The sequence below is a fragment of the Pteropus alecto genome, unplaced genomic scaffold (genome assembly GCF_000325575.1).
Source record: "Pteropus alecto unplaced genomic scaffold, ASM32557v1 scaffold213, whole genome shotgun sequence".
NCBI lineage: Eukaryota > Metazoa > Chordata > Mammalia > Chiroptera > Pteropodidae > Pteropus > Pteropus alecto.
Window position 1 is genome coordinate 4,132,454 of NW_006434829.1, and position 22,959 is coordinate 4,155,412.

Here is a 22,959-nt window from a genome sequence, read left to right on the forward strand (position 1 = left end):
GGGCGCAGGGATGGAAGACAGATGAGTTAACAGAGGGAACAGACGAGATCCTTTCCGACTGTGGTAAATGCTATGAAGGAAACAAACAGGACGATACGGAGAGTAACTGTTAGGACGGTTTGGGAGACTCCGAGGTGGTGACAGTTGAGCTGAAATTGCAGGATAGGAAGAAGCCGGCCATGTTAAGAGCCGGGGAGAGAGCTCTCCAGGTAGAGGGCACAGCAAATGCAAAGGTTTGCAGGTGGAAGACGGTTTTGGCACGGTCAGGGGCCAGGAAGAGGCCCACGAGGCAGACGTGTATGGAGTGAGGAGCAGCGAGGATGAGGTGAAGGTGGGAGGTGTGTAGGAGCCAGAGCCTGCAGGGCCTGCAAGGAACAAGGGCACTGGAAGGATGAAAGGTCTTAAACAGGGAAGCGAGTTTTCACGGTAGATACTGTTGTTATTTTTTACTCCTACAGCACCTTCCTAGGTGGTCTCCCATCCAAGTACTAACCAGGCCCAACCCTGCTTAGCTTCCGAGATCAGCCGAGATCGGGCACATTCAGTGGGGCATGGCCGTAGACAGATGCAGGTCGACATTGTGTATTATTGCATGTTGTCGGTTCCTGAAAGCACACCAGTCTTGAGAAAGAATTTAGCCTCTGGAGAACTCCGTGCCCCTTTTTTGCCGTGTTTCACTTAGTCTAGTTATTAGAATACGGACTACTCTTGAGAGTCAGGATGGATCAGGGCCTAGAAGTGGCTGTGAAGGGGGTTAGAGGCCAGTTCCACAGGTTTTCAGAATCGTTTTTCATTCCTTTTTCAGCTGTAGTGCTTTAAAACACTTTAATATCTGACTTTAAAAGGGCTTTTTACTTTAATATCAAATAAATTAGGGATTAAATTCTCATAATATGAAATAATTTCTTGTTTTAAGATGTGGGATTCTTTTTTTGGGTACGCGTCGGTGTTTAAGAAAAACCATTAGCCGTTACGAGGAAAGGAAGGGGAACCTGAGACAAATGCAAAGTGCTGCTGCTAGTTCTCGATAAATCTGAGATGGTAGCAGATGACGTTAAATTAAGATGCCGTTTGAAAAATAAGATTTACCCAGACCACAGGTTACATAAGAAAGGGGTGGGTACCCAAGCTTTCGTTGTTGTATTTTTGCATTAAATATTGTTTTATAAGTATTCAATTCAGCTTACAAATTTTACACTAAAAATATATTTTAAAAACGGCCCTTTCCCACTGGAGGAATTTTTCTGTGAACTATTAGTTTAAAATTATTTTTAACTAAAACGTTGTGTAATTTAACAGGCCAGGTGGTCACAGCTATTCAGTTTGGTGGAAAAACAGTGCCAAGAACAGATAGTCGCCCAGCAGGCACAGTTCCACAGCCAGATCCAAGTAAGTCCTTGACGCCGATTGCTTTTTATGTCGATTGCAAGATTTGCAGAAGAACCAATTAACACTTTGTGTCAGTTTTGTTTATAAACTGAAGATAAAGCATAGGTATTATCTTTAGAGTAATAGCTCATATTGTAAACACTATTTTCATAACATTTGTAAAAATGCTATGTTTAGTATACTTTCTTACCCCAATCTCTAACTTTTTATTTTCAGCGCATACAGGAGGAAATAAAAAATTTAGTCAAGTTACAGACCAGTAATGCTTCCTGGACTTCCTATGATAGAAGTTCTTTAATCAAACAGATATCTTCAGAAAGGCAAATGGGTTTTTTTTCTGAAAACAGTGAGAGAAATGAGTCTGTCATCAGTTACACGAAGTCTAAAGAACCTGAAATGCAGCAAGAAACATCCGCATCCCAACCAGACTGCAATGTGGACAGCAGCTCAGTGAGCAGTGGGTACGGTACCTTTTGTGTCTCAGAATTAAATACCTACAAATCGAAGGGCCCTCAGGAGTTCATGGAGCACGCAGAGGTTTCCGAAGGACAGTATGGGACCCCCGTGGTGCAGACGGAGTCACTTATAGATGGTGTAAAAAACAAGAGTTTCTATATACACACTCCCGAAGAGTTTTGTGCCTCTTTAAAGGAAGATATTTCTGTTTTTCCTGGTGAATTTGAACACAACTTCCTCGGTGAAAATAAGATTTCAGAAGTATACAGTGGAAAATCAAATAGGTAAGTAGCATTTCTTCATTATTTGAAAGGAGTTTTACTTGTTTATTACTCGTTTATTACTTGTTTATTACACTTAGACTCTAGTTAATAAAGCTCCTTTTAGTTGGCCTGTAATAGAATGAGACGTATTTGAACATTTATCATTTTTACCTGTCTTATTTATTGCCTGTGGAAATCGAAATAAACAAATCACGTTATGTACTAGTAGCATCTGATTTTCTTTCCATTTGCGATATTATAAGGTGACTAAGCTCTTAAGATGGGAGGCCTTGCCAGAAAAATACCTTCTGTGTTTTCTAGTTACTATACGCTTACTAAAATTTAGAGTATGGGATTCTATCAGTGGAATTTTGTCACACATGTCCATATAATTTGAAACCAAAAATTATGCACAGGCATACTCAACTCAAATGTTTTGGTTTTTTTTTGTGTGTAGAAGAGCTTTTGTAAGTTTAATGACCTTTTGATTAATCCACGGATTTTTTAGGGAAGGAAACAGGCTGCATGTTTGTAAAAGCAAATTATTTAAAATTATGCAGTTTACCCTAAATTTGCAGTTTTGTATCTCTGAAACGTGTCATCTAAAGTAAAGTATTTAACTGTAGCATCGCAAGTCTTATATACCCGGAAGTATAATTATTAGTTCATGTAAATATGCTTTCAACATAGAGATAAACTCAGTACTTTGAAGGAGTCACTGTGGTGGTTTTGTTCTACTCCGTGGCCACAGACTGTATGTATTGTTAATCACGCTTAGACTTTTTGTTCACTTTGCCTTTGGTAATGAGAAATCGAAGAAAGAAATTTGGGTGAATTGATAAAAATATGTCCTTTTCCTGCTATTACAAAATAACTCAAAGCACTTTCCACGGACGCAGTATTTATCAGTGTTTCATGTGTGAGGGACAGCATCTAAAGAGAGTAATATTTTTTCTCCTTAAACAGTAAAGCTGTAACATCATGGGCACAAAAGCTGAAGCAGAACCAACCAAAGAGAACACACGTAGAAGAGGGGCGCCCACAGTCTATGCAAGGAAATGAACCAACCAAGAAGGTGCCCGTGGAGAATGTAGGTGACAAGGCACTTTACTCTGGCGAGCTTCAGCTGCAGATAGTTATGCTGTGTTTACTGCTGCTCGTCAGCTTCCGTGTTTCGCCCTGTCTGTCACATTGTTAATTTGTTCCACCGACATGGCTTCCTTTCGGTGTCACAAGGATTGGAAACAATGATTTGTCCTAAGTATTGGTTCTCCTGTAGGCTGGAAATCAGAAAATACTATAAGAAACTGACTCATTTTGTAAAAGCCCTAATTCTTTCTGTACTGCTAATGTTCACATGTAACCAGAGAGTAATTCATTTAATTGTTTTTTAAAAACCTTCAAATAATTTGTATTACCATTAAGTTGTAAGAAGTAGTACCATGTGTGTGAATGCTTTAAGATGCCTTTATATGAAGGTGTTGAAGTTTGGACAGTTCTGAATTTATGATCCAAATTTTAAGAGATTAAATGTTTAAATTCTCTGTGGCCCTTTTGCTAATATAGCAGCTGCTTTCATTAAAGACTTACAGATACTGAGTGAATTTTAAACATCTTTAAAGCCCTTTTAACCTCAGTTATCGTAGAATAATATCGTTTAGTATAAATCATTGGAATTGCAAAATCAGGTTTCGTTACGAACTTGATACCTTTGGAAATTGGCCGTGGCTTGATTATCTTAAGCAGTCCTTTCGTCATCCTATGAAGATTAAAGAAGTCATAAGAAGACTCCATAAGGCACCATTTATTTCTCTTTTCTTCCAGTAAATTTTCTTTCTTCAACCTGTGACACTTAGGCTCCCTAATATCACCCTTTCTGACACCCTTGAGCTGATCCACATCCGTGTCGAGGAGGGAAGTGAAGGTGGAGGAAGCTGCGTGAGCCACCCTGGCCCTGTGTGCTTAGTTGGCCTCTTTTGAACCTGGTGCCATCAGAGATGGCGTCTTCCTGTTCGGCGTGATAGCGTAAAAGCGCGTGGAGTCGGGCGAAAGGCGCTTCCCCGTTGGAATAGGGGGCAGGGAGGGAGCGTGTTCTCACACATACTGGTTTCTTTTTCTGTTTTTACTTCATCCGTAACTCAGGGTCGTGGAGACTTTTCCACGTCTGGTAAACTTGGGATTTGCGGTAGTGACTGGGTAGAGTCACTGGTTGAACCTTGCTGTCTTTTGTGACTGTAGCTCAATATGTTTTCGATGTAGCGCAGTGGGTCCTCGACTGCAGCGCATGAGAGACACCTGAGTCCCCAGGTGGTCTGCCGTCACTGGTGCGGGGCGGTTGGGGAGGTGGAGCTCTCCATGTGATTCTTCTTGATGCAAAGCTTGGGAACCACTGGTCACTCATGATTTTCCTCCTACATTTGGTGATGGAAAATCAGACCAGCAGCCGGAGATCTGGTCCCCTGCTGAGAAGTCCCCAGGGCAGGTCTGTCCTGTCTTTCACAGTGGTGCCAGGAGGGTGGAGCATGGCCGCTGTGGCGAAGGCTGATTCCTGTTGAGTTTCCCACTTTCTTTGGTCATCTCCTGGACAGGGGTTATTTTTCCTTTTTTTTTTTTAAGGTGAGTGACTTTTTTTGGTATTCAGTCAGGGGAAGTTGAGTTGCTTTTGATATTTCCGAGTTTTAGATGATTTTCAGGTAGTGCTGGTTGGTGACGAAAGACACCACAGCTGGTTTTTGGTATTCAGTCAGGGTAAATTGAGTTGCTTTTGATATTTCCGAGTTTTAAATGATTTTCGGGTAGTGCTGGTTGGTGACGAAAGACACCACAGCTGGCGCGCGTTCTTACCTGCACAATTCCGGATCAAGTCTGGATTCACAGAGTTTGACCTTTCCTCTTCATGTCACTCTTTCTCCTCTCGCATTGTTTTTTCTGGGTTCAGTCTAACTTGAGGTCTTTATGATCAGCATTCTCTTGGGACCCAGTGTTGCTCGTCTACGGGGTCGTTTATCTAGGGTACTAGCTGTTTTGAGGCACATCTTGAAATCGGGTGTTGCTTGGCACAGGGACTGTCCGACGCTCAAGTCCGTCTTTGCCCCCTCGGTCCTCTGCCTGGGACAGACTGGACGCTCCCCTCTCGCAGGCCGCGGCGCCCGCGCTGGTTTCGCGCTGCCGAAGGCCATCTGCTGGGCTTTGCCAGCTCCCGTCGCATGGTGCTTCCCCTTCTCATTAGAGCCAGGCCCGTTTTCTTCAGCCGCGGCCTTGTTTGCCTGGAGGAGCGCAGCAGGCGGCCGTGGGGTGAGCCCCACTCCGGCCCACCGCGCTGCGTGTCGGTCGTGTGCGTCACAGTTTGCACCTCAGAACCGGAAAGAGGACAGTATTTCACTTGAGATTTCTCACTGAGTCTTCGCCAGCCACCTTCTCTTGTTGGTCTTTTAAGTACTGAGACTTGACAGAACCTTAGACAGGTAGGTGCATTAGAAGAGACAGAAGGTGACCTAGCAATTTCTCATTTGATGAAGGAGAGGCTCGGGGATGCCCTGGAAGGCTGAGGTGGTGACCCCTCCTTGCAGGCAATGTCATCGTCACAGCGGGCTTTTACTTTTGCAGGGGGTCCACGACGGCTGTTAGCAGCGACCGCAGCAGGAGTTAGAGGTTCGGTGACGGTGGGACTAAGAACAATTCCGGTTAACACAGTCTTTCCACGTATTTCCGTGTGGAGACACAGACTTCCGTGATGACGCCAGAGACACCGGAAGGAGACACTGGCTCAGAATTTTAATTTTAATTTTATTTATTCTTTAAAATCAAACCTAACAAGCTATTAATAAATTAATTTATTTATTTATTTTACGCCTGGAGCACCTGGTCTTCCTGGGTGGTCTCCCATCCACGTACTAACCAGGCCCGACCCTGCTTAGCTTCCGAGATCACACGAGATTGGGCATGTTCAGGGTGGCATGGCTGTGGACTGGTTCAGAATTTTTATTAGAATTGATGATAGCTAAGCATTTTGAGCCTTTTCTAGGTCTAATAACCAATTGTTTGCATGTAAGATGTGTAGTCTATTTAGTTAAAGTTCATATTGTGGTTTGTGGTTTTCAGAGTTGATTTGATTTGTTATAGTTTTAATAGTAAAAATGAATTGTTACGGCTCTTACATTAATTTTAAACTAATGGCTTTAATCCTAGGCACCTCAAATTTTGGAAGTAGCTGGCAAATTATACATACATTTTCATTCTCAACTCATTAAAAAAATACCTGCTCTCAGTTTTCTTCTTCCGGCTCCACAGAAACTCAAATAAACTTGTAAATTACATAGGAAAAGCAAATCCTCACTGGTAATTCCTGTCGCTTTGCATTCTCGTAACCACAGGGACGGCCAGGCTTCTTCATGACCCTTCTGCAGCCATCTCTGCTTGGGTTTGGCACCTGGCTGCCATCGCTTGGGTCAGCTGTTTGTGCCTCAGGGTTTTTAGCTGTGAACTCATAGTTCTTTTTTTTGAATTGTAGTCTGATTTCACTGCTGCTACGCATCCCCGTGCATTTTACCTCAGCAAACCAGATGAAAGTCCAAATTCTTGGATGTCTGATTCAGGAACAGGTATGATACTTATATTTTTAAAGAGTTTTTTTGTAACGACTTGTCTGCATTTCTCGTAGGCTGATAATCATGCACAGCACATTGGAGGGGTTTCTGTAAATGGACCATGTGTTATGTCCCTGGTAGCCGTAACCTCCTTACTTACCTTAATTTGTGTTCCGAATACTGTAAAGATGGAAGGAAGTATTTGTGCAGTTATTTCAGACAGCTGCAAAAGCCACCTCCGCATTTTTCAGGTGCCTCAAAACGAATTAAGAAAGGCAAACCTTCCGTGAGCCATTTTTTAACTCTCTGGCAAGCTTGTTTAAGTTTTAATGGTTTTACATACTGACTCCTTTTTTCCACGCTCCTGCATCCAATTCATCAGGATGAATTAGCTTTGCCTTACGAAAAGTATCAGGTGCCAACCATCTTCACACTGTCACCCTCATAGAGTCACCTGGGCTCCTGCATTCACCCTCCATCTGTGCTCAGCACAGCAGCTAACGTGTGCTCCTTTTGAAGATGTCAGGTCATGTGACTCGCCTGCTCAAAACTCTGGCCCCACGTTTTTTTAAGATGGCGAGTCCTCACAGAGGCCCAGCGAGATGCAGCCTGTTTTGGGCCTCGCTGACTTTTGGTCTCACTTCTCTACTTCAGCAGGGAGGCCAGGCCGTTTGCTCAGAAAGGCTGGATGGGTGCTCGTTTTAGCCCTTGTGCGCTGGCCGCTTCCTGTGCTGGGAGTGTTCTTCCGCCTGCGTGGGCGACCTCCGTCCCACGTGGTTAAAGTGGCCAACTCCTGCATCGTCACCCTCGCAGTGAGCCAGCCATGCCCACCCTGTTCGGAGGGCACCTGCCCTCCCCTCCGCACTCCACATACTCCCTTTCATCTGATCAAATTCTCCCGTCACAGTGCTTGCCGCCTCCAGCACTGTCGTGCTGTGTGATTCCCTTACCGCCCATGTCTCTCGTTCCCCAGCCTGGCGTAGGAAATGCTCAATCAATACTTGGAGTATTGAATTCTCTACTTTGTGTCCGTGTAAGCCTGGACTGTTCGTAAAGAAATTGTTGCTTTGAAAATAGTCTTTTAATTGCATGAGTTTGTCTTGACTTACACTATTACAGGTTTAAATATTTGGATCGTGAAGTTAGGACTCTTACATGGTAAGATATTTATGTGAATCTTTTCCCATTCAGATTCAACTTCCTGTAACCAGATAGCCAAAAACCAGTTACTGCCCATCTGTCATTTTCTTTAGGTGGAAATAAGATTCTAGAAGGCATTTTTGTTTTCTTTCCTCACTGTTTTCTGTGCACTTATTCTCAGGACTGACTTACTGGAAACTGGAGGAGAAGGACATGTATCACTCCTTGCCTGAGGCTTTAGAGAAGCCACTCGCACCGTCCTCCACGGACGTGTCACCAAGCCAGGTGATTTGTGTGTGTGTATTTGCATTATAAAACTGTAGTTAAGTACTCTATTTCGTTATAAGTTTTGTGTTTTTTCAGTTTCCGATGTACAGGATAAAGCATGGGTTCGCAGTCATTCTAGTTTTCAGATTCTGTCTCCGTCATTCATTGCCTATGTAACCTCAGGAAAGGTACTTAAAAATGCCCAGTTAGTGTTTTGTGAAGTTAAATGAGATGGTTTTGTGCCTATTATTTTAAATATAGTAGGTCCACAGATAAAGTTCTGCTCTCAGACTTGGTTTTGAGTTCCACCCTATCACACTCTCCCACTAATCCATTTCTGCCATAATTCTGAGCGATTTAATTTTTCCTATTAATTTTCTTTGAGCATGAAATATAAATATTTCGTTTACTTCAGAGCAAACAAATAAAACTAACCAGTATGTGTACATTGATGTGCATATCTCACTTCTGGGCTTTGATCAGGTGACGAGGGAATAGGTTGGGGAGAGATACAATTAAAGTAAGCAGGAGACTGTGACCATGAGTGACAGCCGTAGACAGATGGGGCAGTGGGACACCAGCATGCTCGTCAGCATCGGAGCCCCAGAGAGAGGCAGAAACCAGCATTTCTGTCCTTCAGGAAAGGAGCGGAAAAGAGACAGATAAACCCAAAGCGGAAGGGTGGGGGGCGTGAGATCGTGAGGAGTCTGGAAGGCTCGGCGGCCTTGTGGTCTCGGCTCCCTGCGCATGTTCCTGGATCTGCACCATCAGTAAATTAATACTACGTTTTGTTCACTCTGAGATGCCACCAATTTTAACACTTCCTGTTTCATAGTCTACCAAGAAAAAAAATTGCCAATTAGACCGATACAGTGCTTTTTTACCACTTAGAATGTATATGTTTTCTTATAATTAAACATAGATTTTTATCCTATAACTCTTTTATATACTTTAGAAGGAAAATAGAAGTGAAATAAATCGGTTAAAACTTCTTTACCTACAGAGGCTTACCGCTTCTCTTTTTTCAGTCCAGTGTTGGTTTCTGTGTTTTTCCACTGTTTTCCTCAGGCTGCCTCGAGCCTTGGTGACTTGGCATTTCTTTAAGAAAGGATGATAGGCCTCAGTGCTGGGCGTACCTGGCTTAGTAGTTATGTAGGACTGCCCTACTTTTGACTCCCAGGTGGAGAGTGTTGCTAAACATGCCCGATTCACCATCTTTTACACGCTGACTCTCTGTGGGTTCCTGCGTAGTCGCTAGGATCTTCTTCCAAGCTGCTGACACCTGCTTGGCCAGTAGAGGTGGCTTTGATATTTGCTTAAAAGCAGGCAATGATTATTAATGTCACAGCTGCTACTTGACCGAAAGTAGTTATAAGATGCCATTAATTACAAGAGGCATCATTTCAGAGGTGTTAAAACATGAAAAGAAATCATAAAAGAGGTGGAAAATGGTACCTTTTAGTAACCATGAGCTCTAAATAGAATAATTCCAACTATTCTCCCGGCCAGCAGGCAGGGACTGCTTGGGCTGGAGCTGCAGCCAGAGCTCTGCCACTGGTCTTAGGCTGTAAGGTTGTTGGTATATGAAAAGTAAAGTTTTAAAGCAGGATTATGGAAATTATGGTAAGTTTTAAGGTTTTACATTTAACGAATTAATGTCTTTAATACATACCTAAAATATAATTATCTTATTCACAAGCTAATTATAGGGTTTATTTTAAAATACTCATTCGTGGTGCTCTGCAGCCTGCTGGAGTCTGGAAGTGGGGCTGCAGTTGAGAGGAAGCTGTTCTTGGGGCGCTTTGCATGCGCCTCACCCCGCGTTTGAATGCTGCCATAGTCTAACTTCGACGGGGCTGGACGGTACCTCACGCCCCTCAGCATGTCGCCCTTGAAGTGGTTTCGGCCCAGGGTGTCAGTACGTGGAGCTTGGCCTTTCAACACTGCGCGTGGCAAAGCCTTGATTTCAGGCTGTACAAATTAGGGTCCTGTCGTCTTTTACTAGCTTGAAAAGGCGCTCGTTTTCTTTCAGTAACTTCTTTCTTAACACTTTTTCTAGATAAGGAACTGTACCTCTTGGTGGCTGTCCCCTTGAGTCCCTGGAAATCAGCCCGGCGAGGAGGGTTCTCGCCCTGCTTCCTTCGTTCATCGCGAAGTCTTGTCTTACTCAAGCTTGGTTCTCACTTGGCGGGGCTAGCAAGGACTTTATTCTTTGGCAGTATTCTTAGGCTGCTGAGTGACTTAGGGTCCAGTTGTCCCCTTGTGCGTGTTGTTAGGGGATGTGAGAACGTTTTCGTTCAGAGAGAGACTCAGAACAATCGGGTTTGACTTCCAAGCCTTTATTATCAATCTAACAGTCTAGAGCTTCACTTTATCTAAAATCTTAAAAAAAAATCTTCATGTGGTGCTGATCGTGATCTCAGCAGAGGTTTTTCATTGTTGGTAACACTGTTGAAATGACTTTGTTTCGTATCTTTAAGTCTAATACTAGTAATGAGATGAAGCTGCCGTCGCTGAAGGATATTTATCATAAAACACAAAGAGAAAGCAAGCAGCTCCCCGAGTGGACTGTCACTTCTGCTTCCAGCCCAAACCATCCACCCGAGGTAAAGTTGTGTACACTGCCGAGTGACAATGAAGGCTTCTCGTGACTCTGGCTTTAGCTTAAGCTTTGTCCTCTCGGGGGCCTGGAGCCTGCTTGCTGAGACCCAGCGCCGAGTGCCGGGGACAGACCTCACTGTCCTGTCTCCTTCCTAGGTGCTGACTCTAGACCCGACGTTGCATGCGAAGCCAGGCCAGCAGACGCCGGGGATGCAGCCACGTGGCTTTCTGAACGCCCTCGATGACAGAATATCCTTTTCACCAGACTCTGTTCTAGAACCTAGTATGTCCAGTCACTCTGACGTAGACTCGTTTTCACAAGCAAGTAATATGGCTTCTCCGTTATCTGGATTCCCAAAATGTCCTTCAAATACGAAAGCCTCGCCAGTGGACTCTTGGAAAAATCATACTTTCCAAAACGAAAGTAGGGCTAGTTCCACGTTTCCCTCAGTATATACTGTCACCAGTAATGACATCTCGGTGAACACTGTGGATGAAGAAAACGCTGTCATGGTAACTCCAGCCTCAGTCAGTCAGTCCCAGCTTCCAGGTACAGCCAACCGTGTCCCAGAATGCATTTCACTGACTTCCCTGGAAGATCCTGTGATATTATCTAAGTATGTATTTCAGGGAATGGCTTATAATGTTCATAGATTTTCTATGCTGTCTGCTTAAATGATGAAAATGATTTTTATTGAACCTCAGTTATGTATAAAATCTTAAAAAGATAGCATTTTTAAGGTAGACCATCTAAAAATTAAATAATCCACGTCTTTTCTTCACTTTATTAGTGGTCAGCTTCTGTGTTAATCTGTTTGTATCTCCCGTGAGTGTACAGAGGGAAAGGCTGCATCTTTGCTGTGAGGACGACCACGCTTTTGGTCCCTCTTACGTGCTGGGGAGCGAGGAGATACTTTCCTGACAGATGTCTGTCCTCTCACCCACAGCATCAGGCAGAACCTGAAGGAAAAGCATGCTCGGCACATAGCGGATCTTCGCGCTTATTATGAATCAGAAATAAGTAGTTTGAAACAGAGACTGGAGGCAAAAGAAATTTCTGCAGTCGAAGATTGGAAGAAAACCAATCAAATTCTCATAGACAGGTAACACTTACAATTTAACTAGAGAAAGAGAGTGTGAGTGCGTGTGTGCGTGTAATTTAACTTAGCTTTTCTCCGACTTGGATATATTATTTCCCCCAAACTGTATATTATTGTGATGATAAAACACTTTGAAAGCATGTGCTTCAGATTTGAAAATTTTAACACAGAGACATGTTTGCCTAAGTAATTTTTACAGATTGGAGCCAGCCTCTTATGCTAATAACTGACAGGAGGACAGTTGTTTCACGTGGGCAAAATGCTGAAACAGCTGAGCAGGCTTTGTACGTGTAGAGGAAAGAGGACTAGTCCCACCTGTGGATTCTCTCATCGGTCTGTGACTAACGTCCTGGGGGCGGTTCTCAACCTTTTCGTTATACCCCGACACTCATGAACCTGTGGAAGCAGTTATCCTGTTTAAAAACAACCAACCAAACGGAGAAACACGGGCGGACGGCCCTGTGTTGGGGATAGCTTTACATCTGTTTTAGAATCGTTTACGAAATCTGGTGCTTTATTGGCATTAATAACAGCGTGTTTGCAACACACTTTACAATTAAATGGGACTTAGAAACCGCTCAGGTCTAGATGACAGCAGAGAATTCTCTAGGGCAAAAAAGACAAAGCCTCTTAGAGAGGTTTAAGGGGGAACTGAAATCTGGTCCAGTTAACAGTTCGACTCGCAGAATTCTGGGCAAACTGGCCTTTGCGCTAGTTTGCGTCTGCCGTGGTGGTGAACGTGCGGTCTTACTCCCGAGCGTCTAAAGCTTCCGTTTCGCTGTCTATGGTAGGGATAGGGGTGCAGCGATAGAGCAGTAATTTTAAAAGAGCCAAAAAAAAAAGGCAAGTTTAGGTTTTCTAGGACAAAGAGAAAAGAGAAGATAGTAGGCTAGGGGAAGCTGGCTCTCGTTTTTTTTTGTTTTTTTTTTCTTTTTAAGGCAAAGAAGGCCACAGATACTTCCTGCTGGGAAACAGCAGTATGAAAGAAGCCCACCAGTAGACCTTGTTAGGTTAAAGACAGGGCGCCAGGGAAGACACCTAGCAGGTGATAGCTAATTAAGACATTTTTATGCCTGGAAGCTGCTCGAGCGCATAGGGCAGTGAGAGAATGCACATGGAGGAAAGTGGAAGTCGGGATTTTAAACAGGTGGCCGGGCGATGATAGTTACTAACAGTGGGAACATAGGGCACTGGAGTAAATGTCACGATAGCATGCAGATGAATGGCAGTACGTTATTTTTGCCTTCTGCCCCCAAAAAGAATTGATCTTGTTTATACCACGAAACCCTGTGTTACGGAGGACGGCAGAGACACAGTGAGAAGTTGCGATCATTTAGAACAGGGAAAATTATTCATCTAAGGCAGAAACCAATATTGTGTTGTCAGCATACACAGCAGTTTTTTTCAAACTTAAAAATGCAGATTGGAGAATCCCACTATTATTGCAAATAGGGCCATCAACACTTATAATTGTATGCCAGCTATGATATCAGATTGTCATGTCACACAGTTGTGATTTGGGCCAAGATCTCTGGCATAGCAGAATCGGTATGGTAATTAAAACAAAAAAATATAGTTAACACACCTGCACTTAATTAGTGGTATTTCTTTCAAGAACATTATCAGAGTTTCAGCCTCTGGCAACCATCATTATACTTTGTTTCTATGAATTTGATTCCTCTGGGTACCTCGTATAAGTGGAATCATACAGTATTTGTTTTTTTGTGACTGGCTTGTTCCAATCAGCATTAAGTCCTCAAGGTTCATACATGTTGTAGCCTGTGTCAGGATTTCCTTCCTTTTTAAGCCTGAATAGTATTCCATTTCATACATGTGCATACACACGTGCACACACACGCATTATATACCACAGTTTGTTTATTCATCCCTTGATGGACACATGGGCTGTTTCCACCTTTTGACTATTGTGAATAGCGCCGCTGTGAACATGGTGTGCAAAGATCTGTTCCTGTCTTGCTTATTAGTTCACTTAATATTTCTTAGAGATCTTTTCATATCATTATTTTCTCTGGATACAATATCAGGTTCATTGGGATGTATTTTCCTAAAATGGCATCCTGAGTCTTAGCTGACATCAGTTAGATTTATATAATACTTTAAAGGGAAAGGATTTTATCTTCTAATTGTTTCATCTCAATTTATGGTTTTTAGATGTGGCCAATTAGATAGCGCTTTGAGCGAAGCTACTAGTCGTGTGAGAACACTTGAAAATAAGAATAACTTACTAGAAATAGAAGTGGTAAGTATTCTATTTTTTGTTGTTTTTCTAGTGGTTTAATGTTAACTTCAGCCTTAAAAAAACAAAAACAAAAACAAAAAACTTAAGCCTTTTTATTAAGTGAACTTTAAAGACAGATGAATAGTTTCATAAAAACACTGATTGTGTTTTTTGTCTTTTCTTTTAGAATATTTTTTTAAGTAAATTTATATTTCGAGTGCTGCTGGCTTCATATGATACTATAAACTTCTACCCTTTAAAATTTTAATTTTTTTATTGGGATACAATTAGTATATCATAAAACTCACCCTTTTAAAGTATACAATTCAGTAGGTTTTAGTATATTCACAGACTTGTGCGTACATCACCCTGATCAATATTAGAACATGTTTCAGTCAAAAAGAAACCCCGAACTCCTCAGCCATCACCCCTGCACGCTTCCTTCTCCCCAGCAACCACTACTCCACTTTCTGTTGCTGTGGATTTGCCTGTTCTGGACATTTGATGCACACGGAATCATACAATGTGGGACTTCCTGTGTCTGTCGTCTTTCACTTGATGTTTTCAAGGTTTATTATGTGTTGTAGTGTGCGTCAGTATTTCCTTCTTTTTTATGGACGAGTAATATTCCATTAGATAGATAGACCACATGTTATTTATCCATTCATCAAGTGATGGAGGTTTGGGTAGTTTGCACTTTTTGGCTATTCTGAGCAACAGTGCTGTGAACGTTTGTACAAGATTTTATGTGGATATGTTTTCCATTTTCTTAGATACCTAACAGGAAATGCATAAACTTAAATACATAACTTTTTCTTCATGTCTTACCAAGTTTTATCCTTTTACCCGTAACCTTATAAACTGTTTTGGTGTAAGGCGTCATTTATGTTCCATGCACCATTTCTTTGTCTTTGATGTTCTTTTAGTTACCTTTGTCTCCTCTTAAACCGTAAACTCCATGAAGTCAGGGACCTGTCTTTCGTGTTAATCTTGTATTTCTGCCACCCTAGTGCCTGGCACATAGTAATTGTTGAATGAATATTAAACGCATCCCATGCATCTGGAATCTTCATAGTAAGTGAGAGAGTAGAGTAAGAAATGCTTTTTTGTTCGTAAATATTAACGAGGGGGCAACAAATTCCAGCTGTACTTTTAGAGTCATTTCTCTAATAGCTATGGTTATTGATCCTTCATTAAGGTGATCTGCAGGTGGGCCCTAGAATCGTGACTTTATGATAATCTCATGGAGCTAATTATTCTAGCAGCTTAATCATTCTTAGCCTCCACCCCAGAATATAACAAAATATTAAATTTATTGATTTCCATTTGAATGTTTCGTTTTACTGCTTTTCTGTTTTAACACCCCCAATTTATGAGCTGCTATTGAGACATCTTTTTTTTAATTAAAAACAATTTATTAGCCTTGTCTCTTTGATTTGTAGAGTGATTTCAGAGAACGCTTCAGTGCAGCCAGCAGTGCCTCCAAAATTCTGCAGGAACGAATCGAGGAAATGCGAACAAGTAATAAAGACAAAGACAATACCATCATTCGACTGAAATCTAGACTGCAGGATTTAGAGGCAGCGTTTGAGAACGCTTACAAACTCTCAGATGACAAAGACGCTAGACTAAAACAAGAAAACAAAATGTTTCAAGATGTAAGTGACAAGCAGTGGTAACCTAATGACATAGTTGGCCGAAAGTAGTTTCAGATATTGTGCTTTTATAAGCTCTTACGACTTTTTCCGCGTTTATTTTTGTTTTACATAATTTTGCTGTAGCTGCAAGTATATGGCCTCTCGCTGGTGTCAGTTAGGTCTTATCTTGCAGCAGGAAGTCAGCTTTGAGAACTATGGTGTCACTCCCACACGTTTCTGTCTCCAGCAGGTCAGCTTTTGAGCTATCTTAGATCAACATCTGTGTGTCTGGCAGGGTAAAATGAACCAGATTTAGAACAGGTTTGATTGAATTTTTTCACTTCAGTCTAATTTCACTTAAAATTTGAATTTGTATAACATTGAAATTGGAGTAGGTTTCAGATTGCATATTTTTTTCTAAGTTTTTCTTAATATCCTTTGTCATAGTACATAAAAAATCTAAAAGCGTTTTAGCCATCGAAAGTTTCTTCCTGAAAGCTTTGATTCTTGTTGCTTTGGTGTTTAAAATTTTATTTTCATGACGATACTACACAGGAACGGTTAAAATAGTGAAATCTCTAATGAAAAATAGCAGTTGTCTCTACCTCTCCTTACCTTAGATTCTCTCCCCCTTGAAGCTATTACTTCCAGCTCTTCTAGTTCTTCTAGCATTTTCCCCATGTTTCTAAATAACAAACACGTCGTTTCCTCTTTCTTTTCGTGTCAGTTCAGACATTGCATGTTGATCCTTCTGTGCAAGGTCACAGCGTAGCTTCCGCACACCATCACCCCCAGAACAAACACTTCCCCCTCCTCCCAGTGTGGTTAGTATGTTAAATTTATTTAAAGAAGCGTGTTTTACATTTTAACAACTCGGTAATTGGAATGCATCTTTACACCAGTGTCGTATTTTAATTGGCAACAGCATTTTTTTCTCTTTTAGTAGTAAGTGAAGTAATGGTCTGATTTTTAGTTAACGGTGTCTTAGATTTGAAATGCGCTATATTGTCGTTTAGGTCGGTATTCGGCGTTGCTTACGTCTGCGTAAGTATCGTTCAGAGCTGAGCCGCCGTGTACCGTGATTATATTTCCTCTCTCACAGCTTTTCTTTTTCCTAGAATAGTGATGGCCCTGCGTATCTGCCTAGCTTCCCATACGCCTAGCACTTGCGCCCCACAGGTACCCGCCCGAGGCCCGACCCAAAGACGTCCTCGGACTTGGCTTTGCTTCTTTCCGTCACCTGATCTGTCACGTGTGGATCCTGTGCCTTCTCTCTCAGTTTAACTCTGTATGTCTCCTGAGAAAACAAATGCGTGAGAGACAAATTTTGGGACCTTCTGTATCTGAAAACTTTTATAGTTTCCAGTCACACTTTCCTTTTTAACAAAATACTTTAGTTTTTAGATGGTTTTATATTTAAGAAAAAGTGAGACGATAATAGAGCGTTCCCATGTGTCTGCACTGTTTTCTGTTATTAACATTCTACGTTAGTGTGGCACATTTGCCACAATGGATGAACCAAACTGATACATCAGCATTAAGTAAACTCCACACTTTCTACTCACGTCCTTCGTCTTCACCTGATGTTCCTCCTATTCCAGGGTCCCGTCCAGGATATCATGTTACAGTTAGTCATCCTGGCTCCTTAGCTCCACTTGGCTGTTGACAGTTTCTTAGCCTTTTCTTATTTTTGATGACCCTGATGGTTCTGGGGAGCAGCGGTCAGGTCTTCTGCAGGGTGCCCCTTGGGGTTTGTCTGATGTTTTTCTCATGTTTGGATGGGGGTTACGGGTTATCAGGAAGAATCAGAGGCAAAGTGCCATTTTTGGCCCATCATTTCAATGAGCCCTATGTTTTTTATCCCTTTACAGACATTTTATTAAAGTTTCAGTATGCCATGTTTGGTTAGAACTTCACGTGGCTTCGATTATTACTGTTCTTACTCATATATTAATAGTATAATTTTAATGTGTGTGAGTACATGAGCTGGTTTTTAAAGCTGCTTGTACTTTTTATTTCAACATAGTATCTGATTTACAGAAAGTTGTAAAAATTATATAAAGAATTTCCATATACCCTTCACCTAGATTCTGAATGTGAACGTTTTACAGTATGTGCTTTATCATTGTCTACATAGAGATAAAAGATTTTTCTAAACTATTTGAGAGTAAGGAGTTTTAATGTACCTTTATCTGTAAATACTTTAAGTATTTTTCCTAAAAACAAAGATAGTCTTTTATATAACCAAAGCAAAATTTGAAATTAACATTAATAGTAGTCTTATTATTTATATACTTTATTCAGGTTTTGCAGATTATTTGTCTAGTGTTCTTTACACCAAAAGAAAAAACTGTTTCCCCCAGTTCAGGATCCAGGCCAGGATCGCAGGTTGCACTGAGTTGTCACATTTGTCTTGTCTCCTTTAATCTGGCGCAGTTCTGCAGCTTTTCCTTGTCTCTTATCACCTTAGAACTTTTCGAAGGTCATAGACTAGTTATTTTATAGAACTGTGCCTTCTGTTTTGCCACATGTGACTATTTAAGTGCACATCGGTTACAGTTAAATATAAAACTCAGTTCCTCACTTGCACGGGCACATTTCGGGTGCTCGGGGGTCATATACCGTTCGTTTTTGTCGTGGTTATTGTTTTGATGCTTGCTCTGTCATAGCTTTGGCCGGGGAAAACATGTCTGGCCGGCTCCTGTGTCCTTCGACGTGTTTCTGTCATCCTTTGAGCACGTCCGAACTTCCTGGCACAGCAAGATGTTCCGGGCTCATCTTGTATTTTCGCAGCCCCAGCCCCAAATCAGTCATTTTCCCAAGGAGTCCCGGTTCCTTTAAGTGGAACATGGTATTTAGAAATTAAGATCTGGGTATGTCCATTGCAACTGAGATGTCATTGTTTTTAATTATTCAAAAAAGAAAAAAAACCACCACAATTATTGACTTGCGTGGAGCAGCAAAGGCAAGCTAGGGTGTTGTTTTCAGTCGAAATTACGTTAGTGTTGCCAGCGGCGACACTGACTTTCTTTGCGTTTATCACTGCAGTTATTTTAAGCACGCGGGAGGGTAGAGAGAGTAACACGGACCTCGCACGTGTTAGCTATCTTAGATGCAGTTGAAACGCCATCTTCTGTCCCTCCCCTCCTGCCCTGCCGGTACCTGCGATGTCCAGTGTGCTCTTGGTTACCCCATGCCTTTCTTTTTGCTACGTGAGCATGTGTCCATAAACGGTAGAGAGTAATTTTGTAAGTTCTTAAAGCATATGTGACCTGTGTTGCGCTGCACATACCGTGTCCTTTCCACACTGTTCCTGCGATTTATCACGCTCATACACGTAGCTTTTATTCATTTTTATTTAAACGTTTATATATGAAATATTTCCAGTGTATAAGGATATGAAGAATAATATTACAAACATGTGGACCCACCATCTAGCTTAAGAATTAAAAAACTGTGGATGCAGTTGAAGTCCCCTGTGTCCCCTTTGCTGATCACCTCTGCCCTCTTAGGAGTGACCGAGGTGAATGGTGTGTGTGCCTTTCCGTGTCTGTCTTTGTATCGTGGCGTGTGTAGCTATGCGTAATTGGTGTCATTTGTTTGGCACGTCGTAAAACCCTCTATAACTGCTATGTCCTGTGTTTACTGTTCTGCAGCTTTTTCCATTGTAAGTTTTACGCCAGAGATCCAGGGGGCGCTCATTTGTTTTCACCCCTGTGGGGTATCCCATTGTGTGCCTCTCCCACAGTTCACTTGTCCATGTTCCCGTCGCTGGTTTCTTTTTACGGCCGTTCAAGCGGCACTACCGTGAGCATCCTTGTCTGTGTCTCCCTGTGTAGCCGTGTTTTGGTACCTCTAGGGTGTCGCTCCGCGTACCAGAGCTGCAAGACAAACGACTCCCAAACTGGCCATGTTACGCCCACGGACTCTGGCCCGGGAACTCGGACCGGGCACAGGAGGACAGCTTGTTTCTGCTCCGCAGTGTCCAGGGCCTCAGCTAGAAACAGCTAGAAAACCCGTTGGTGCTGTCGGCTGAGCTGTGGGCCACGGTCCTCTCCATGCACCTAGTTCGGCTTCACAGCATGATGGCTCAGTATCAAGGAGCAGCACCTTGAAGGTGTCCTTAGCCGGAGTGCCTTTATGACCTAGCCTTGGAAATCATACTGCGTCACTTCTGTTTGTTAAGCCGTCCCAAAGTCCCACCCAGGTTCAAGGTAAAAGATGCCACCTCTTGGGGCACAGCAAGGTTCTGGTGACAGCTGAGACTTACAATACTGAGTCTTCCTGTACATGACCGTGAACATGGTTTATATCTATTTAAATCTTTAAAAAAAAGCCTCTCGCCAAAGTATTATATTTTCTTTTATTGAGTCATTTTACATCCAGTGTTAAGTTTGTCCACGTAGGTACTATATTCTCGTATTTATGTATGTCTAAATAATGATTTTATATTATTTCTTGTATTTTTAACATCCATAATTATTGTGGATGAAGATTTATGTCCTTCACATGTCTTTTGGCTGAGTATAGAATTCTGGGTGTGTATTTTCTTTCCATCAGAATTTTGAAGACTTTGTCGCATTGTTTTATGTTGCTGGTGAGATACCTGAGGATGGAGTCTTTTCCTTTCTCCCCCGGTCCCATGGCTTTTGTTTCTTCTCTTTTTCCACCATCTATTTTATGTTAAAAGCCCTGTGTGCATCGATGGGGCTTATTTTCTGGTGGCTGCCGCAGCCCATCGTAAAGTGAAGCACCAGCCCTTCGGTTGGGGGACCTCTGGATGTGAATATGTAGAAGTCTTTTCCTGAGGCGGTTCAGTTTTCTCAGAGTCTCTGGTCTCCTGTCCGGGCCCTGTCAGCCAGGCCTTGGAGGCAGAGGCCGAGGGGAGCCCAGTCGGTTTCTTTGAAGACTTTTCCTTGGTCATTTTCTCTTTTTATCCCTTCGACTCCTTTTCTCTGTTACACTTGGGTTTCCAAGGTTGCATTTTTCTCCCATGAATGCGGCCCATAGCCTGTTACCTGGCTGGACAGTTTCCTGCTGTATGGGACGGGGAAGGTCCTGGGTGCTGACCACTCTCTGAAGGACTGGCCAGTACCCTGTGGTCAGCCCTGTGCTCCACCCTGTCCACTGACCCTGCGATTCAGGCCTGAGTCTCAGGGTTTGAAGAGATCAACCTGCTCGCCATTGTCACCCCTTCTTCAGGCACCAAGCTGTAGCCTCCTCTGCCTTGCTCCTTGCTCGTCTTCATTTAAATCTTTCACCCGTTGCTGTTACCTCTTTTGTTTTCTCTTTAACAGTTTCATTGTGAATTTAGTGGATCTCAGGATAAAAAGAAAATTCTGTGATGAATCTGTCTTCTTTAACTGGAAGTCTCACATACATATTTTTAAATAAGTTACCTAATTATACTTTACTCTGTGGAACTAACTTAGCAAGAAGTGTAGTATGCAACAGTTCAGAAGACAACGATGCAAGTAAATTTTAATCTTTTATAAGACTGCTTAAAGGATATTGACTACTACTTTTGTTTTTCTTTTTTTTGAAATAAATTCAAACTTACAGAAAACTTGCAAGAACTGTGACATTCCTTTTACCTGGGATCACCAGTTAACATTTTGCCATATATGCTTTATCATCCCCTCCATATGTATGTGTTCACACATGCTTATCTTTATTTCTCGAACCATTGGAGAGTCAGTTGTAGACATCATGCCCCTTTACCCCTAATTTCCGGTATGTATTTCCTAAGAACAAGGGCCTTCTCTTACGTAGCCACAGAACAGTTATCAAAATACAGAAATCTGATAGTATCGTGATCCATATCCAAATTGCTCCTTTACGGCACTGTTTTCCCCAGGCCGGGATTCAGCCCAGGATCATGCTTTTATTTCCACTTATCTCTTCAGTTGCCTTTCATCTGAAACCGCGTCTTATCCTTTCTCCGTCGTGACATTGGCATTTTAAAATAGTTTAGGCAGTTATTTTATAGAGTATCTTTCAGTCGCTATTATAATGTTTAATTTTGTGATGCAATCCTTTGTTTTTCCTTGTAGCTTTTAGGAGAGTACGAGTCCCTTGGAAAAGAACACGAGAGAGTGAAGGTAATAATGGCTCATCGTTCTCATTCTGAACGCCCCGTGGGGGCTTCGCCCCTTCCTCGTCCCCGTCCACTCACTTGTCCTCTCTGTCAATATTCTTGTCTTCAAATATCCGCCCATTTAACTCACAGGTTTGTCGGTTTCGTTAATAAATATTTATTCAGCGGCTATTGCATTTGAGGTGAGTTGAGATGAAGTTTTTGGAAGAGCGAGATACCATACCGATGTAAATGATTATTTAATACCCTTTAAGTGCAAAACTTTGTTTTTTTTAAAGCACTGGCTTTTTGTGGGCTTGAGCTTATTGATTATGTTTTTGAATTCTTAAAGCTCTGTCTGGAAGCTACATCTATTTGTGTTCAGTGAACCCACAATAATGTAAGTGGGGTCCGAGTATTTCCGTTGCATAAAACACAGGGTTGAAATTACTTGGGTTGGTGAGGCGGCCTGCACAGCCAGGCAGCCAGGAGTTCTGGGCTCCAGGAGCCAGGCGTTGACATCTGAAATCTCACCATCGCAGGGGTTTGGCCATTTACTGAGGCTTTAGTCGAGTTTGTGGTTAAAATATGTCAGTTTTAACACTGGATTATTAGCAAAGCTAATATCGTACTTGATATCGTACTTTCCGAGTTCTTTGTAGCTCTCTCGTGTAGCCTTAGATTAGTTTTCTATTATGCACTTGAATATTTGTCTTCTGTTCTCTGAATTTCCCCTTTATTTTCATAGGATACATTAAATACAACTGAGAACAAATTGCTTGATGCACAAACTGAGATTTCTGATTTGAAAAGGTAAAATGATTTGTCTTACTAATATGCAAATACCTCTAATTGTCCTTTTAGCATTTAAGTAAGTGTCTATATTGAAGGAGATGAAAAGAAAGTGGATTATTTTTTTGAGGACTTTTAAGCCCTTTGAGATTAGGTTTTATCCTAATCTTCCCTCATATAGAAATACATTTGATTTTAGCCAGGGTTTTTAAATGATTAGGATATGTCGGTGGTTGTGCCCGAGAGCTGTGCATTTCCCCACACTTGTATTTTCTCAGCCGAGGTAAGATTTAAAAGATGTTACACCATCGAAAAGAATTTTTAAGGAGCAGGTCTGGTTCACTGAGTTATTTTTATGCTCGAAAAAGAAAACTCCAAAAAGAAAACAGCGTTCACACCAGTTTTGTGGCCAT

The 22,959-nt window shown here is 42.0% G+C and overlaps 1 protein-coding gene and 2 pseudogenes across 9 annotated transcripts in view; 1 reads left to right on the top strand and 2 right to left on the bottom strand.

The window, feature by feature from the left end:
* The window catches only part of MPHOSPH9 (M-phase phosphoprotein 9), a 48,285-nt gene that overhangs the window by 8,435 nt on the left and 16,891 nt on the right, over window positions 1-22,959 (top strand). For 8 of the 9 annotated variants that reach the window (XM_015587959.2, XM_006909989.3, XM_025045478.1 and 5 more), the window contains 12 exons: window positions 1,300-1,389; window positions 1,606-2,129; window positions 3,075-3,198; window positions 6,619-6,709; window positions 8,016-8,119; window positions 10,582-10,707; window positions 10,859-11,319; window positions 11,650-11,805; window positions 13,975-14,062; window positions 15,484-15,699; window positions 21,732-21,779; window positions 22,503-22,567. In XM_015587959.2, the coding sequence (XP_015443445.1) occupies window positions 1,300-1,389; window positions 1,606-2,129; window positions 3,075-3,198; window positions 6,619-6,709; window positions 8,016-8,119; window positions 10,582-10,707; window positions 10,859-11,319; window positions 11,650-11,805; window positions 13,975-14,062; window positions 15,484-15,699; window positions 21,732-21,779; window positions 22,503-22,567 (2,093 nt within the window). The remainder of the gene's footprint in view (window positions 1-1,299; window positions 1,390-1,605; window positions 2,130-3,074; window positions 3,199-6,618; window positions 6,710-8,015; window positions 8,120-10,581; window positions 10,708-10,858; window positions 11,320-11,649; window positions 11,806-13,974; window positions 14,063-15,483; window positions 15,700-21,731; window positions 21,780-22,502; window positions 22,568-22,959) is intronic. The other variant, XM_025045476.1, reaches the window with a different exon arrangement.
* LOC112478378 lies at window positions 450-563 on the bottom strand (annotated as a pseudogene).
* On the bottom strand, window positions 5,958-6,076 carry LOC112478421 (annotated as a pseudogene).